The sequence below is a fragment of the Chaetodon trifascialis genome, chromosome 16 (assembly GCF_039877785.1).
Source record: "Chaetodon trifascialis isolate fChaTrf1 chromosome 16, fChaTrf1.hap1, whole genome shotgun sequence".
NCBI classification, from domain to species: domain Eukaryota; kingdom Metazoa; phylum Chordata; class Actinopteri; order Chaetodontiformes; family Chaetodontidae; genus Chaetodon; species Chaetodon trifascialis.
In genome coordinates this window covers 19,951,224-19,969,492 of record NC_092071.1, presented here as the reverse complement: position 1 = coordinate 19,969,492, position 18,269 = coordinate 19,951,224, and the positions used below count along the sequence as shown (strand labels likewise).

The following is an 18,269-nucleotide window of genomic DNA, read 5'->3' as shown; positions in this document are numbered from 1 at the left end:
ATTCTGCTTTGCGTTGTATCCCAACTCTGGTCCAGTGAAATTTATTTGTATCGTTCTTAATCACAGTTATGGACTCAAAGGATTTCAAACACTCACACGTTAACAGAGTAATGAAGCACGCTCTGCTCAGCTACAGGCCCTCATTAAATACAAGAACAGGCTTCATCGACGTGGGATTGGTGTCATGTTATTCTAAACAGTTTGTCTGTCTGGACTGTACATTCTGAGCTCTGTTTAATCCGATATACACTGTTTGATGGATCCGTCTGGTTGTATGGATATATATCCTTCTCACCTTCCCATCTTTGTTTTTCCTCACAGGGTGAAGATGGAGGAGCAGGTCCGTCAGATGGTAAGGAGCCTGTTTATTTCCTAGATCTGAGGAGGCAGTACACATTGAAACTTGTCTGTCACGCTTTCAGTTCAGTCTTCCCAACATATTAACAGATATTACATTCATTCACGGAAATACTGAACTCTCATTCTTAGTAGCTTTTATTTAAATCTCATATAACAGATTTGTCATGCTACAAGCATTTCACTAATTGACTTCAGGAGAAAATCTTCCTCCTGAATTGATTGAATGGAGAATAAATTGAAGCCAGTCTGGGTAGTCAGTAAGCATGAACAGTCATAGCTGGAATAAAGAGTTCTCGAACACTAAAAATCTACAGGTGGATATTTTAGCATTAACAGGAAGTATGTTTGTGCAGATGCTCAGCGGGCGGCTGCTCACAACCGCATGGCTTCCACCAGCCTGATCCACGAGACAGACCTGGTGGTGTCCATCAATGACCTGGACAACCTCTTCAACTCGGACGAGGATGATCTGGCGGTTAGTATAGACTTTGGCTCACGGTGCATTGAATATCTCATTACACACAGCCTGGTCTGGCACAGTATTTGTGTGTGTGTGCGTGCGTGCGTCTGTGTGTGAGAGAGTGTATGCTTCCACTGGCATTCTTCATCATCAGCTGACACTTATCACCACCCACTGCAGTTACTATAAGAAGATGTCATGTATGATACTGACTTGCAGGCCCCAGAAACATAACAGGAATGAATTTGCAGCAGTATTTATTAAATGACACCTTGAGTTACCGACATGATCAGGTGCTGAAATACTTCTTTTTTTGTGTGTGCGTGCGTTTGCTTGTCCACAGCCTGGTTCCAGGCGACCGGTGAATGGAACGGACGAGAAATTTGGCGGCAAGGAACCAAAGCCATCCACTTTGGACCCTGTATCCTGCATCAGTATGTATCTCTGCTTCTACCTCTACTGATGTCTGTCCCTCCTCTCCCTTAACGCAGATGTGTCATGTCTCCTTCAGCTACAAGGCTTGATTTACCTCAAGTGCTAATCTAGAATCAGATTCGTCATCCCCGCGAGTCCCTTGAGCATTAAGAATGGTTCACTGAGATTTCGCCAGAAGTCACTTCAGTTTTAAACGTGGTATTCCCCCTACTCACATTTTCAGCTAAGAGAAATGGCAGCATATCCTTTAAATCCACTAATTGAAATCAAGGCTTTTACTACTCAAGCATCATTGATGCTCACCCTTGACTTGGCCACCTAGTGGTGGCTTGATGGTGCATCGGCGTTAAGGTCGCAGCTGACAGCTGGAGTCATCCTGCTGCTGTCTTTTTGTCTCTTTTGTTAGTATACTGCTCACACCAGAGTCTTGCCTTAAAGTTACACCTAATTTGTTGACTTGACCACAACTGTTTTCTCTATTGTTCCATTTCGTTATTTATTCATAGCTTTTGAGTTCAGGGACACTAAAGAGAATTTCAGGAAACTGTATTTTTCAATGAAGGTAACTGGTCTCAGATCACCCTTTAGCTTTATAAAGAGATAGTGTGCAGTCCTAGTTTCCGCCTGTTCTCTTTGCTATTAATTGTGTTTGTTAGTCTGTACCTGAAATATTTGGTTATCACAAAAATGTTTTGAGAGTTTCAGGCCTTGTGTATTCCCCACATAGTCTTTGCCTGTCTCTGAATAGAGATATACATATCCTTACCAGGAAACCTGTCATTCTAGTGGAGTAGAATACACTTATGGAAATGAAAGCGGTATGAAAAGATGGCGCTCCTGCTATTACCCAACCTTTAAACTTTGCATAAACAGCTCTGCTGGATGCTGTAAATATTCTCACTAATATAAGTAGAAAAAAAAAATGCGAGCGAACATGCCAAGGTGACTGGGACATATGATGTAAACATTTCATCAGCCGTGGGCGAGATGCCTATTAGACAAGCATATCTAATTAAGTAAGATAAGTATTCATCTGTTTTGTATTTACATGGTAGCTGCCTGTAAAGACAGATGCTTGTCATATTTGGTTGTAGAACAAGAAAACATACAACAGCAAGCATCTTGACAGAAGCCATAGTGGCAAGAGTTCCAACAGCTTGAAATTCTACATCTCACATTAAAGTCGTCCACATGATTCACATAATTGTTATCTTCAGAAATAGTTTGTTTCTCTAGCTGCTGTGTATGGGGCAAGTAAGAAGTATCTCTTATCAGTACATAAAGCTGTATGATGAGGGGTTGGAATAAGCCTTTGACATACCTCTTTTTCTCTCTCCCACCAGGCTCAGCGGACCTGCATCAGATGTTTCCCACACCTCCCTCCTTAGAGCAGCACATCATGGGCTACTCGCCCATGAACATGTGCAGCAAGGACTATGGCAGCATGGAGGCCAACCCAGGCATGACCACGCTGGACGGCACCTCATCTCTGGGAGGCCACTTCAAGATTGAGGTGGAAGAGAGTTTCTGCAGCCCTAAGCCATCTGAGATCAAGGTGGGTCTAGACTCAGTAAATCTGTCACGCATTATTGCAGCGTCAGTTACAACCGACTGAACCAATAGGGCGAATTTACTGCCAGAACCAGTAGATGCCACACGTCAAAGTGAATGATCGTTGGTGGATATATGTTCTTTGCCATGCTCATTTCAAGGCAGCTGGGTGGCCACATGGTCAGAGACGGCCCTTCAGATTAGGAATACAGGGTTCATTCTCCATGTCATCGGCCCAGCTGTGCCCATGAGAAAACACTAAATCCTTGCTGCAGTGCTGCAACAAGTGTCCTGAGATAATATGAGTTCTAGACAAATTTTACCTCTGCTTTTACTTTATGCTTTAATGCTGTTCTGCTGCTGTGACTGTGAAACACATTTTTAGATTCAGTGTGACTTACACTTCATTATTATCGCCGTCCATCATGAATTAACGTACATAGATCCAGTCAGAAATCTCAGAGAAAAGATGCTCCTAATAACTCCAGAACTCCTTTTTCTAAGTTTCCTTAGCACTGTGAAATATCCTAACAAGTAAATGATGTCACTGCATGCATTGTATTTCTTTTTCTGCTGCATGAATGCCTTGATTTCCTGTTTTCAACATACTATTCACATGTCTGAAATTGCTGTTCGGCATGTTTCCCTGTGCCCTGACCATATTTCCTGTCTGTCTTGTAGGACTATTCATTTGTGTACAAGCCAGAGCTGTGCCAGGCGTTCGTAGGCTGCTCCATGTTCGCTCCTCTGAAGACATTGCCCAGCCAGTTCCTACCACCTATCAAAATACCAGAGGATTGCATCTACCGACCGAGCTGGACCATGGGCAGAGAGATGCTCAACCCCGTGCCTGTCATGACCTTCCTTAACAAGGACAGGTATGTCGCTTTGGTGCTTTTCACTGATGTCTTAAATAGTGCGTGTCCTCTTCAGAGAAGTCCTCAGGTGTTGCTGTTATTACACAGCTGAGATCTTTAATATGATACTGTTGGTAGGCACTACCATGCAACAAGTAAAATGATCCGCTGAAGCACATGAAGTGATTCCAGTGGTGTCAGTGCCAGCCTTGCTGACACTCTTCTGCAAGCCTTATTTCTGTGCAATTCTTATTTAGCTTGTTTCAAAGATTCCTTGTAATTTGTCATGATGAGCTGGGCAGACATTTACTGAGGCTTTCTGATCTAGACTTGCTGAAGAAATGCCAAGGCTGTGCTCATTGCATTTGTGTTATGTGTGCAAGGAAGCATATATTCATACTGCGCTCCCTCTCTGTCCTTACACCCTCTGGTCTGTCCCCGGACACCCCCATAGCAGGCTGCTCAATTTCCCATGCATGGCTGCCTCAGGCGGAGCAGGGAAGTGAGTGTAAAATGCCTTCTTGGTGGAAGATGAGGATTATCACTGGAGTGGTGAGATGGGCCCCCGCAGCGGCTCCATGCCACCTCGCTGCTCCATAGCAGCTTGGAGTCTCTAGTATATCTGTCACTGTTCCTCTGAACTACACACAGTTACACCTACTTTCCTCACACACACAGGGGATCTCTTATCAGAAAAGACCCAAAACAAACATTGTTTTGTTCTATTGATTTTGTGCTTCTCTATAATCAGGGCAGTCGACCTTTATTATATTTGTATGGGCTTAAATTTATTACACTTGCATTGACCCGGGAACATGAAATCTGGCAGTCTCACCAAACTAATAGGGTTCACTGATCTGTATCTAATCTTGCTCCTCTGAACAGAAACTTTCACCATGATGCACTACTTATTTCAGCTTTTAACAATGTCATTCTCACTTTGTGTGTTTGGCTGAGTTGTATTACATAAAATGCACTACAAAACATTCAGTTTTAAGCAAATGACACAAACCCTGTAAACTAATATGCTGGCCTGGAGCAAATGCTAGAACATTTCCTCAGGTATGGTTGTGATTGGAAAATGTTTTGGCTTCGAAGAAAGGAGGGGCATGTTGCTTCTTACTGAAAAGTGAACTGTCAGCATACGGTTTATCCAGCAGGTTCAGGCTGAGTGGGAAATGTCTGACTTTAGAGGAATTAATTCTTTTTGCAGCAGAGCTAATTGCAACTGTGGGGCTATCCTCTTCCTGATGATTATTAGTTTTTTTTAGTGTACACTGGAGCATGACAGGAAATGTAGAGCAGAACAAGCAACAAAGGTGGTCACATTTTAAATACCTTTAATATGAGTAGCACTCATTATTTCCTTTTTTCATTAAGTGTGTAATTGGAGTACTAAGCCTGGTTAAGGTGGACTGTGGAGGGAGGGAGCGACGTCTGCACTTTACTAAGCTTGGCCAATGTCCAAAGCGTCATGGCTGAAGATCTTATAATGTTGTGTTAGTGCTGCCTTTGCCTCTGCATCCCATCTTGAACGTGCCTTGGCTGCAGGAGAGATAGAGTTGTGCTGGGACTTCCTTCTAATGGGTCTGTGCCAGGAGTTTTTCCCCACATACAGCTTGGGACATGATGTGCTCACCCTCACCCCGTCTCTGTCTCTCTGTCTCTCTCTGTCTCTCTCTCTCTCTCTCTCTCTCTCTCTCTCTGTCTCTGTCTCTCTCTCTCTCTTTCTCTCTCTCTCTCTCTCTCTCTCTCTCTCTGTCTCTGTCTCTCTCTCTCTCTCTCTCTCTCTCTCTCTCTCTCTCTCTCTCTCCTGCTCTCTCATCCACTGTCTCCCTCCAAGCTTCCCTCACTGTTGCTTGCCAGCCCAAAAATAAACCTTACCTCAGAGGGACGTTCATTGAAATGTTTATTGAATGTCTCTCTCACTCCTGCTGCTTCTTTTTGCTACCCATTTCCCCCCCCCCCCACACTCTCCCTCTCTTGCATTCTTGTTTTCTCATGTGTAAACATGTGTGCAGTTTAAACCCACTCTGCATTCCCTTTGTTGTGAATGTGGTCGTGCCCTACTGCCTTATTACTCGCACTGTCTTCACAAATGCAGTGAGACAGTTGGATAGCAGTACATTGTTATTTGAAGCAATGCACCGAACGTTGCTACGATGTGGGAAAACATGTTCTGTGTACTAGTGCAGGGTGTCTTCCACATTTTCATGCCTCAATTAGATGTACAGTAAATCAAGGCCACAGTTGAGATTTTCCTTTTTTCTGTGAAGAACATGGGAAATTACCAACGTTGACATTGAAAGCTGTGATTAGAACAGTTATTTTTATTCATTGTCAAATAGGATCCCTTCTAATTGTTCGCATGCCTTTGTTGGGGATCACAGGAATCCTCTTAACGACCCTGTTTCCACTGTCAGATATACTCTAGTGACTCCCTTTATATTATCTTTGTGCCCTCAGTAACATCCCCAGTGTGGGCAGCACCATGGACCAGGATTACAGCCAGACCTACACCCCTCAGACCCACACGCCCTTCATGTCAAACAGTGCTCCACCAAGTAACAGTGGTGCTGGCATCCTGCCTTCACCCGCCACCCCGCGTTTCTCTGCACCCACCCCACGTACGCCACGAACCCCACGCACACCTCGAGGCCCCTCCAGTGTCCAGGGCTCGCTTAAGTATGAGAACTCCGACTTGTACTCGCCAGCGTCCACCCCCTCCACCTGCCGACCGCTCAACTCCGTAGAGCCGGCCACCGTACCCTCCATCCCTGAGGCCCACAGCCTCTACGTCACCCTCATCCTCTCTGAGTCAGTCATGAACCTCTTCAAGGACTGCAACTTTGACAGCTGCTGCATCTGCGTATGTAACATGAACATAAAAGGAGCTGATGTGGGGGTTTACCTGAGCGACCCCATTGGTGAGGCCCAGGAACCCTGCAGCTGCGGCTTCAGTGCCGTGGTCAACCGGCGCTACGGCAACGGCTCGGGCCTCTTCCTGGAGGACGAGCTGGATATCATCGGCCGTGGCTCAGACGTCAGCCGAGAGGCAGAAAAGCGCTTTGAGGAGCTGCGGCTCTCCTCGCTGGAGAGAACTGGAGTTGGGAGGGGTGACCGTGTCCCAGACGAGCTTATTCTCCTCCTGCAGGACCAGTGCACCAACCCTTTTTCACCCATTTCAACCCTGGAGCATGACATAGTGACACGGGGGCCAACTGGGGCTCTTGTACCACCCTGTGTGAGGGTAGAGGAGCGGGACTACCACAGCGACTGCTACATGGCCCTGGAGCACGGCAGGCAGTTCATGGACAACATGTCGGGTGGCAAGGTGGACGAGGCGCTGGTCAAGAGCACCTGCCTGCACCACTGGGCCAAACAAAACGGTGAGAAATATGCCATTCTGCATTTTCATGCATAGACACCAAATCACTTTTTTTTGACTGTTTTCTGTTGTCAAATGAACAGTATCAAAGTAGATCATGTTTTTTTTTTTAATGTTGAGTTTCTTATGGTGCCATTCATCTTCTGCTTCCCCTTCACTCCTTTGTTGTCCAGCAGTGGACATGAGTGCGCTTTGCTCTCAGGACGTTTTGCGGGTGCTGATGTCCCTCCAGCCCGTACTCCAGGACGCAATCCAGAAGAAGAGGACAGTTAGGTCGTGGGGCGTTCAGGGTCCCCTCACCTGGCAGCAGTTCCACAAGATGGCTGGACGGGGCTCTTACGGTAAGCTGGGGAAGTTTATCCACCTTCTACATCCAGTTGTATTAAAATCAGATAAATCAATAAATCAGTGTTTTCCACCACATACATGACAGAGATGTCAGACTACCCTGCCAGGAATAAGAGTCTTGGAGAAACTCCCTGCAAGTAAAGGCATTTAAAATGATTCTCGGTCAAATCCATGACTGTGAGGGCGATAACAACATTTGGTGTTTGTGTGTGACATTTGGGATGTGTGTGTCTCGGGGTAGAAAAACTCTGGCTGTTGTCAGATCAATAAGCAGTGTGGTCCCTCTGCTGTGGTCCAGATGTCAGCTCTGTTGGGAGGAGCTGTCAGATCGTTCGGTGACCTCACATTCTGATGCACAGTGGAGGGCGGACGGAGGAGGAGGGAGGCTAGCTGACAGCTTACCTGTTAACAACACTCACTGGTTTTTCTTTCCTTGTGTTTCTCTACGCCTCCACCCTCCCTGGTTGTCCCCTCTTTCTCGTCCTCCTTCCACTTCACTCTCACAGGCACAGACGAATCCCCGGAGCCCCTGCCCATCCCCACCTTCCTGGTGGGTTATGAGTACGACTTTGTAGTGCTGTCTCCGTTTGGTCTGCCCTACTGGGAGAAACTGCTGCTGGATCCCTTTGGCTCCCAGCGGGACATTGGGTACCTGGTGGTTTGTCCTGACAACGAGGCCCTGCTCAGCGGTGCCAAGAGCTTCTTCCGAGATCTCACTGCTGTATACGAGGTAGAGGCTCTGAAGAAGGGTGCAAACACTTCAGTGCCATCCAAATGTAACACTTTGGCAGTTAATTATGCAAACAGAATAATTCTATTATTCCTGAATATTTTGTTATTGACCTGACCAGTGGAAAAGCTCTAGAAAAACATTCAAATGTGTATTTGTTAACTCACATGAAATTACTTGTACGTACCAGTTCACACACTCAGGGTCTTTGCCCCTTTGTGTTTTTCTACAGTCATGTCGACTTGGTCAACACCGGCCCATTTCCAAAGGCTACCCCGATGGCATAGTGCTCGTCGGTGGCAATGGAGCCAAGAACCTTGTGGATCAACCAGTCAGCGAATGGTTCCTTAAGGCTGCCAGCAGCAACAGCGATGCCTTCACTAAGCTCAAACTCTATGCACAAGTGTGCCGCCATAACCTCGGTATGTGTCATTCACAGCCTGCCCGGTAACTGCTGCTGCGTTTTTTGATACTTCATGGACCCTGGTTCTGCTGCTGTTCATTGCTCAGTCAGGCCTTTGTTGCTGAATTTCCACCTTCGACACCACTTGCTTTAGTTATTAAAAAGGCTAGCTAGAGAGCCTTGACTGCTTGAAGAGAGTTTGAAATCAGTGTAGGAGTAGGTGAAGTTGAAATGGAATAAACGGAGTGCCTTTTCATTTTCTCACTGTTTGATGTTATTAATAAAAGTCCAACGGTGTTCTCTCCCCTTTAGCTCCGTACCTCGCATCACAGCCATTGGACAGTTCCCTCCTCATGCAGCCCAGTCCCCAGCCCTCGTCCAGCCAGTCATCATCCGCACAACTGTCTAGCTCCGCCTCCAGTTCAGTGGGCCAGCAGGGCTCAGTGAATGCTGCAGGCTCCTCTGTTCCTAACAACAGCGGCACCAACGGCGGCTCCACAAATGGCTCTGCGTCATCCAACAGCCTGGTGACATCCTCAGGCCAGACTGGCAGCGGGATGCTGTCTGCCAAGCCCAGCTCTTTTCCCCCCTTTGGGAGCATGGGGAGCCAGGGCCAGGGAGGTGCCCCCCAGAGTGGACAGCTGGGACAGCAGGCTGGTACCCAGAATACTGGCACCTCAGGGGACAACTCCAGCAGCCAGGCCCAGGGGCCCACAGAGCCTCCTGAAAGGTACAAGCCTATACACTCTCAACAAAGAAAGAACAAAAACACATTGTTTTTGATCAGTTTTTGTACACAGGTGACAGCAACTCACAACAAGTGTGGATCTACTCTATGTTAAGTATTTTAATGTTGTGAAATCACTGTCAAGAACTTAACTGAGCAAGTAATTGCTTCTATGAAAGACAACAATCATAATATGTTAATTCAATAATAAAGCACCTTTTTGTCTTCTGCAAAGCAAAACATGTATCCGAGCAAAGAAGTTGCTAAGCAACACTTATGAACCAATTTGATATATGATATCAGCATATTTTTGATCATTGCTACTTAAACACAGTTTTGTGTTGGGATAAACGTGCTTTTCTGAGACATTTTTCAGTAGTCTTGAATGTGTGACTCAGCCATTCAGACAAGATCGTTTTGGTAATATTGTGTGTGTGTGTGTGTGTGTGTGTGTGTGTGTGTGTGTGTGTGTGTGTGTGTGTGTGTGTGTGTGTGTGTGTGTGTGTGTGTGTGTGTGTGTGTGTGTGTGATCCTCCGGTGCTTTCCCCAGCACTTTGGAACGAGAGAAGGTTGGTGTGCCCACAGACGGGGAGTCCCATGCCATCACCTATCCACCTGCCATTGTTGTTTACATTGTGGACCCCTTCAGCTATGAGGAGGCTGATGGTGGCCCGGGGCCGGTGCCAGCCCACTCCAGTGTGTGGACGCTGGGTTTGCTACGCTGCTACCTTGAGATGCTTCAATTCCTGCCCCCACACATCCGCAATTCTATATCTGTACAGGTAAATAAAGTTCCCAGTCGAGCTACATTTTTATTGTTGACCATACAGTGTTTGATTATTGTGAAGGTAACTGCAGTGTGAAAATGCATTAGTTGTGTATTCAATGTCAGTGTGTCGATTACTCCTGAGTGGTTAATAGTTTACACTCCACAGCATCATAACTGACATAGTGATCGCCATCAGAAGCAGTAAATTGTTCATGATCACTGAGTGACCAGAAGAATCGAAAACTCTTTAACTTCTTATGTTTAATGCAAATTAAAGTAAGTTAAAGTAAGTTATACAGAGAGATTCTTACACTTAGGTCGTCCATGTCTAACAACATGCCTATGTCTTTTCGCCTCAGATTGTCCCCTGCCAGTACCTGCTTCAGCCAGTGCGAGGTGAAGACCGTCATATCTACGCCCAGCACCTCAAGTCTCTCGCCTTCTCTGTCTTCGCTCAGTGCAGACGGCCGCTGCCCACCTCCACCAATGTCAAATCACTGACAGGCTTTGGGCCGGGCTTGGCCATTGACACGGCGCTGAAGAGCCCAGAGGTACATGCAGTACATGGCCAAGTTGTAGCAGTTGCTTTGACATAATCCATCTGTAAAGCAGAGAAAGCTGTTGTGCTAGTGTGCAGTTGCAGTTCACCTCTTTAGCTGATCGGTAGCAGTGCCCCGTTGGCTGTGTGCGTTAGCATCAACATGCTAGTGTTGTCCTCTGATCGATAGGCAAGCAGACAGAGGCTGACACCGTGGCCTGAGCAGCAGCATTTCTGTTGCTTCGAGCGCTCCCGCCAGGCATGAACCTGACCTGATATGACACAGCCTTTTGCCCCGGCTGTGTTCAGTCTGCCACTGAAAAGAAAGAAGGCAATGAGATATAGAGTTCTTAGTGCTAACCATCCTTGTAGTTTTTTTCTGCTGGAACAGAACCAAGAGAACTTGTAACCCTCTGCTACTCCAGTTTTCTTTCCATTATCTGCTTGGCTAGCTCCCTGAGACCTCCATAATGGGATCTTGACTCCAGGTTTAGACAAAGGGGCGCTTTAGATCAGGACCTAATTCGGTTTATTTCCTTGCAGCCACTGCTACCTTTTCCCTTTAACACAAGCCTTGAGCTGCCTTGCTGGGAGAACTGGGACAGTGAGAGTGGCACATGCAACAGTTTATTGTGTAAAGATACCAAGAATGAATGAATCAACTCTTCTGAAATTCGGATTGAAACAAAGGATTTGGAGGGATGTCACTGCTAGTCCTGCAGCCAATCATGCATGCACAACGTTTACATCTGGAGTCTGTCCAGTTTTTATCCATTTGTGTAAAAGGGCTGAACATGTACCCTAAATCCTTTATCCTCACATCTCCACCTCCCAATCTGCAGAGGCCGGAGTGTCTACGTCTCTACACGCCTCCATTCATTCTAGCACCAGTGAAGGACAAGCAGACAGAACTCGGAGAGACATTCGGGGAGGCATCGCAAAAATACAACGTGCTCTTTGTGGGATACTGTCTGTCCCATGACCAACGCTGGCTCCTGGCTACTTGCACTGACCTGTATGGGGAACTCCTGGAGACGTGTATCATCAACATAGATGTGCCCAACAGGTAGGACAACCAACATCTGCACAATATTAAAACTTACTGGCTTTACTGTCTTTATTATCACACTTAACACCACCTTGACAGGTGTGACACAACTAAGAAAAATAATGTGTTAGCTGCCATGCAATGTTTTGTTTATCGTACAGTTACTATGAAAGGCATTTTAACAATCTGGTCCATCGCATGTGTCTGAACACCATGGCAGTCACATCGTGACTTGCTATCATCCTCCACATTCTTGACTGGTTCATTTTTCTTTATGAATATCCCACATTCAGTCACAGCTGTACAACAAATGTATGGAACCTTACAAAAGGTGTTTGAAAGCAGCCACTAATGCTTTAAATGTGTCTGCTTGATATAAAAACTGTGATTTTTCCCTTTTTTTCCCTTCAATTACGTCATGTTGGCTTTTCACTTAAGTATATATTAGGCTAGAGTGGGAAGGCACATGACTGTCAGTCAAGCATGAGCACTTTTACGAGATCAAGAGTAAGGCTCAGGGCCTGTTAAACCAGCTCCACTGACAGCTCGGCACACTGTATGTACAGTACCCTTCTTTTTATGTTTGTTACGACTAAGAAAGGTCTCGACATGTGTGTCAATTCATGTTCCACAGGGCACGGAGGAAAAAGGGCTCTGTTCGGCGGCTCGGCCTGCAGAAGCTGTGGGATTGGTGCTTGGGGCTGGTGCAAATGACATCAGTCCCCTGGAGGGTGGTGATTGGCCGACTGGGCAGGATAGGACATGGAGAGTTAAAAGGTAAGGTGGATTGTCATGCTAAAATGCCTTTTCATGACCAGAAAAAGAGAGCATTCAAGTGTGTTTCATACCAGTTTGTCACTTGTTCATTCACCCCTGTTGCTCCGCTCTGTTGATGTTCCAGACTGGAGTATTCTGCTGAGCAGGAGAAACCTCCAGTCACTGAGTCGCCGTCTGAAGGAAATGTGTCGAATGTGTGGCATCTCCGCCTCAGATACGCCTAGTATCCTCAGTGTGTGCTTGGTTGCCATGGAGCCCCAGGGATCCTTCATCATCATGCCAGGTACAGTATGTGCACGCGACAAAGATCATAAATACACTTATGTTTTAACCACTACACTTTCCATCTGAGCTGCATTGCTCCACCAAGAAAGGCAGCGTCGATGTGTGCTCATGTCTGTGTCTGTGTGTGTGTGTGTGTGTGTGTGTGTGTGTGTGTGTGTGTGTGTGTGTGTGTGTGTGTGTGTGTGTGTGTGTGTGAGTGCGAGTGCGAGTGCGAGTGCGAGTGCAAGGGTGTGATGGATGGCAGCAACATATCACAATGCGTGTCCCCTCCTTGTCCAGATCAGATTGATGGCAGGGAAAATCATGTACCTTTCTCTCATAAAGCACTAGCTCTCAGATGCCCATTGATCTCAAAGCGGTGTGATGGAGAGTCAGATCAATGGGTTTATTTTGGGAAACGAGTGGGGGATTGTCAGTGCATCATACCAGGATTGTGTTGAGCGATGCTGGGCTGAGGACATCTCCTTCCTCAAAAGCTCTTCAAGCTGAAAGAGATTAGCAAGACTGTGTCCTCAGAGGACTGTGACTGGAGGGGGCTGACATCACTGCAACATGGAGTTTAGACTTAAGAGTGTTGTTGGCAGCTGTTGTGACATTTTAAATCTAGTTCCATGTATGATTATGAATGCAGAAACCTACCACTGAGTTTAGTTTATGAGATCAATTTTTAAGACATTAATATTTGAATAGTCATTTCATTAAGTTTGAATGTTGTAGTTGAAATGGACTGTATTTGAATCAGTGTAAAGCTGTTACTTGGTGCACCCTTTAAGATGTTACATTCTCATTAGTATGGTGCATTGAAATGAATCAGTGAAAGGAATTTTTTGCACTTTCATCAGTTTCATGTTTCCTGTGTGTTGCTTGAATGCTACAGAGTTGGAGTGTGTTATGTTCCTTTGTGAGTTATATGATGAGTCTGCTGCGTCAGAGAAGAGTAAAAAGATTTTCTCCATTTAAAGATAGCAGCATTTTGTTTCATTGTCCTTAGCCACTCTGTTGATCGACCCTGTCGCTCTTCCTCTGTGCATTCCATCAGACTCTGTGTCGACAGGCTCCGTGTTTGGCCGCAGCACCACTTTGAATATGCAGACGTCCCAGCTGAGCACCCCACAGGACACCTCCTGCACCCACATCCTGGTCTTCCCCACCTCTGCCTTCGTCCAGGTGGCCAGCTCCAATTACCCCAACATCGACCCCAACATCGACATTCTCAATGCCACCACTGGTCAGTCATGCTCCTTCATCTATCTTGCAGTCGTTCTCTGGGATGCTCTTGCAGTTTTACTTGATTGTGGCTCCTCCTGTTTCCTGGACCTTAAACAAAGTCACAGATGTTGAAGGGAAATGCAGCAATTACTGTGTTTTCCTCTTTAATCTGCTCTGTTTGTTTCCAAATCCTTCCTGTTTACTTTTCCAGTCTATTAAGACTGTTTTGTGGTGGTGTGTGTTTACATACTTAGTCATCTACAGCACCCTCAAGCTTATTTCCTTAGTGCAAATATATTTGTTGCCATGAATATGAAGCATGGTCACTCATATCCGATACTCAGTAAATGTCAAAACTAGCCATATAACTGCATTGACGGTAGAAGGTCCACATTATATTTTCTGAAATGTATACTGTGCCAGTTATTGCCACAGAAAAGCTGTTTTTCAGAGACACAGGGAGCTAATCAGTTAAAAGACTTTGTACCGCGTCATCAGCTGCAGACTGTTGAATTATTCTCCTGCTCTCCTCAGACGGGTCTGATGCTATTGGGATCTTTGACCTGCTGGACCAGGAGAACGAGTTGGTGGACCCAGACATCATCAACATCTCACCCACCACTTCACCAGTACACTCCCCTGGCTCTCATTACCACCACGGGGGTGATGGCAGTAAGGTGAGACAACATGTACACACACACGGGTCATGGTGGCTGGGTGTTGCCTTTGACTGATGTCACACCTCGTGTGTCCCATTCCTCTGTATGTTCTTAAATGAGTCAGAATACATTATGTGAAATGATGCATGGAAACAAAGCTGACCTGGGTTGTCTGCCTTGTTGCAGGGCCAAAGTACAGACCGCATGGAATCTCATGAAGAGGTTCCAAACCTCCTGCAGCAGCCTCTGGCCCTCGGCTACTTTGTCTCCACGGCTAAAGCCGGCCCACTACCCGACTGGTTCTGGTCAGCCTGTCCGCAGGCTCAGAACCAGTGTCCACTCTTCCTCAAGGTATCAAGCTCTGACTATCTCATATGGTTATTTAATAGTTTTGTTTGTTTTTTTTAAATAGAGCTGCCTTTTTACACTAGCGCACAGTAAAAAAAAAAAAAATCTCTTCATGGTTGAACAAGACAGCTTAGTGAAACAATTACGGTAGGTCATGGGGCATTCGGACTACAACAAAAACAAACAGGGATATTAATTAGTTTTGCTTCAAAGAACAATTTAAGATTTTGGTAACAACGCCTCCTTGCAGAGAGTTCTATGAGAAAATAGATGCCACTTTAATGTCCATCCATTAAATATGAAGCTACAGCAAGTATCTGCTTAGCTTAGCTTAGCATAAAGACTGGAGACAGGGAAACAGCTAGCCTGGCTGTGTCCGAAGATAACAAAATCTGTCTGCTTGTTTGTTTAATTTGTTTGAAAACAAAAGTGTAAAAATGACATGTTTTATGAGGGCTTATATGATGGACTCTTTCTTGGCTACATGCAGTAACTTCCTGGAGTCTCTGCTGATTGCTTGGAAACCTGCTCAGCACTGCTTCTGGCAAAGAAAGAGTACAGCACCCATAAAACCACAACTGTCCTTTAAAAATGCCGTTAACATGCAAGTCGTTAGTGAACTGCAAATGTTTCCTGTGGCAGTTTTGTTGCTTATCTAACTCTACCTCAGCAAGTGTTGTGGCTGTAACTGAACCCTTGTGTGTAAGAAAAAATGAAACAAGAAAAGTAGATAGTTTTGATTTGCACTGATATCCCTGCTTTTGGAATTGGCTACAGCCTCACTGCTGCTGTCACTGCTCTGTGAAAAGGGCTGTAATTATTTAGATGGGATGTAATAAAAGGTTAATAACTTCATTATAATGCCATTGACACCACCTCTGCTCCCTCTCTCAGGCCTCTTTGCACCTCCATGTGTCTTCAGTGCAATCAGATGAACTACTGCACAGCAAACACTCCCACCCCCTCGACTCCAATCAGACCTCAGACGTACTCAGGTAAACAACACCAGAACACATCTGCCACAAGTCAAGTGCACAAAATACTATTACCACCCTGCTGGCTGTGTTTTCAGGGGATTTTTGAATTGCAGGTTTTATTCAGATTTAAAATGTTTTTTTCTGGATACGAGTGATGACTGTGTGCAAGAGTGAAATGCATATTTGAAGTAGTTTTTAGGATTTAAGTGTTTTATGTGCACTTGGGTTGGTTATAGCCAAGGACTGGATCATTTTGTAAACAAAACCTTTGAATAAATTCATATTGAAGAGAACCTGCATTTCTTTTGTATGCCTGAACAGATTTGTGCTGGAGCAGTACAACGCCCTCTCCTGGCTGACGTGCGACCCGGCCACGCAGGACCGACGATCGTGTCTACCCATTCACTTTGTGGTGCTCAACCAGATGTACAACTTCATCATGAACATGTTGTAACCAACATTGACAGGGGGTGTAGGGGAAACATTTCAGACAAGAGGAAAGTGGCAACTCCAGAGGGGCTTTCATCAAGACTGAAGAGAACCACAAGAACCAGACCAGAGTATGGAGCTGGATCCTGCCCCCAGATGGGATTAGATGGCTGTCCTAACACGAGACAGTTCTGTCCCCTGTGGCTGTTACTGGTTGAGAATCCTGTCCCTGTGATTCAGAGACATGCACATAGAGACAAGGGAATAAAGACAAGGGGGAAACCAGATGTTTGAGTTGCAATTAATGAACGTGAGAGAATGACAGATTGGTTGTCATGGTATGTATCATGGCAGCACAGTCACTGGCCAGTCTGTATCAGAGAGACAAGTCTATCTGTAAAGTTATTGGAAGAAAAGGGACATATTTGATCAAGGAAAAACTCAAGAATGGATCATTGGTTTTAAGACCTGAAATTCCTTTTTATTCCTTTGGATGAAATAGTATCCAAATGAAATGCCTGCATCTATCTTATTTATTGTAAGTTTGTAAATGTATAATTTGTCTTATTTCTTAACCTTTTTTATATATAAAAAATGGAGAAGGTTTATATCACCTTCCTGCTTTAAAGCAATTGGTCTAAGATATATGTAATCGTCTTAATTAAAAAAACAACCAGGAAAAAAATCCCATAAAAATTACATAAAGTCCCAGTAGGTTGCTTTTAGAGTATTATTTTTTGTATTGGAGACAGAATATTTGTATTGTCACAATGTACAGAAGAATTAGAGTGGAGAATTATGTTCCATGCCTTTGAGCATGAAGGACTTACAGCAAAGCTGTAGCTACAGAGGACTTGTACAGCAATGAACTTCACTGTGTTCAAATAAAGAGGTACATTGTTGTATATAGTATTTTATACCACACATTTAGACACAAAACCAAACGGCAATATATATAAATAACTATATATGAATGCCATGCCAGCAGTTGGTGGTGTGGCTCCTGTTTTAGGAATAAAGTATGTCAACTTATTTTCCTGTGCTTGTGTTCATTGCTTTGGGGAGGGGGACTGTGATGTGCAATTGGACAAGGACACCAATAGTGGAAGGAGAGCTATTGGCACCTCAGGTTTGAACTTTTTTTTATATGGGAGGAATAAAATGAGAGCTAGAATGTGAGCGCAGTTGTCTTCATGGCAGACATGCAGTGTCCTTTTCAGCACATCCCTTTAGTTTACTACACCTCTCCGTACTCTGATTGGCTGAGGTCTGTCTCTTTTGGCACCACTTCTAATTGGTTACCGATGCATTTAGACCAGTCCCATTTTACTTTGGTGGGAAAGTAAATGTGTGGTGTAAATGAACTTTAACCAGCTGCGGATGGCTGCCCGTTGGATATGCGGTGTTTGTGCACAAAGGAAGATCTAATGTCTGGATTTCTCCTGTTCAGAGGGAAAATGTACTTTGATGATTGAAAATCCATTGATTTGCTCTTTACTTTGCATTTGCCAATATTTGTTGGCTTGAAAAATTTGACCATCAAAAATGTGTTTGGTCTTCTTTTGAGTGTAGATAAATACATTCAATATTTAATAAAACCCTGAAATTTTATTGTCAGTTCAGTGCCATGTTTTCTTTTTGGGGAATCATGGTTGTTTGCAGTAACCATCTGCCTCTACTGTACTGCAGGTCTGCAAGCTTGTTACCACACTCTATTCACAAGTGGGAAAGGCATTGGAATAACCCTGCATAATAATTTGAGTCAGATATCTTACTTGTAAATTGCTGAATTGCCCCGGGGTTGTGTAGTAGCAGCTGGCATTTCTTTCTTTGGAGATTTTTCTGCATTTTTTCCTCGCTGTCAGCAGCCTTTGAATACACAGAGGTCCTGCTCTGTTTGCCTCCATCCCTCAGCAACTGCTGTCACTTTGCCCTTGAAAATGTTAGTGGAATTCACACTGACAACATGTC

At 45.0% G+C, this 18,269-nt stretch overlaps 1 protein-coding gene across 2 annotated transcripts in view; it reads left to right on the top strand.

Annotated features, from left to right (window-relative positions):
* med13a (mediator complex subunit 13a) overlaps window positions 1-17,914 on the top strand; it is a 69,105-nt gene extending 51,191 nt beyond the window's left edge. For both annotated transcript variants that reach the window (XM_070982638.1, XM_070982637.1), the window contains exons 11-30: window positions 322-352; window positions 714-835; window positions 1,164-1,254; window positions 2,599-2,810; window positions 3,488-3,684; window positions 6,130-7,052; window positions 7,225-7,392; window positions 7,906-8,129; window positions 8,362-8,551; window positions 8,845-9,262; window positions 9,810-10,041; window positions 10,388-10,579; window positions 11,409-11,632; window positions 12,249-12,391; window positions 12,516-12,674; window positions 13,716-13,904; window positions 14,420-14,562; window positions 14,731-14,895; window positions 15,787-15,887; window positions 16,191-17,914. In XM_070982638.1, coding sequence (XP_070838739.1) covers window positions 322-352; window positions 714-835; window positions 1,164-1,254; window positions 2,599-2,810; window positions 3,488-3,684; window positions 6,130-7,052; window positions 7,225-7,392; window positions 7,906-8,129; window positions 8,362-8,551; window positions 8,845-9,262; window positions 9,810-10,041; window positions 10,388-10,579; window positions 11,409-11,632; window positions 12,249-12,391; window positions 12,516-12,674; window positions 13,716-13,904; window positions 14,420-14,562; window positions 14,731-14,895; window positions 15,787-15,887; window positions 16,191-16,323 — 4,257 coding nt within the window. In that variant the 3' untranslated portion in view covers window positions 16,324-17,914. The remainder of the gene's footprint in view (window positions 1-321; window positions 353-713; window positions 836-1,163; window positions 1,255-2,598; window positions 2,811-3,487; window positions 3,685-6,129; window positions 7,053-7,224; window positions 7,393-7,905; window positions 8,130-8,361; window positions 8,552-8,844; window positions 9,263-9,809; window positions 10,042-10,387; window positions 10,580-11,408; window positions 11,633-12,248; window positions 12,392-12,515; window positions 12,675-13,715; window positions 13,905-14,419; window positions 14,563-14,730; window positions 14,896-15,786; window positions 15,888-16,190) is intronic.
* The last annotated feature ends 355 nt before the right edge of the window (window positions 17,915-18,269 follow it).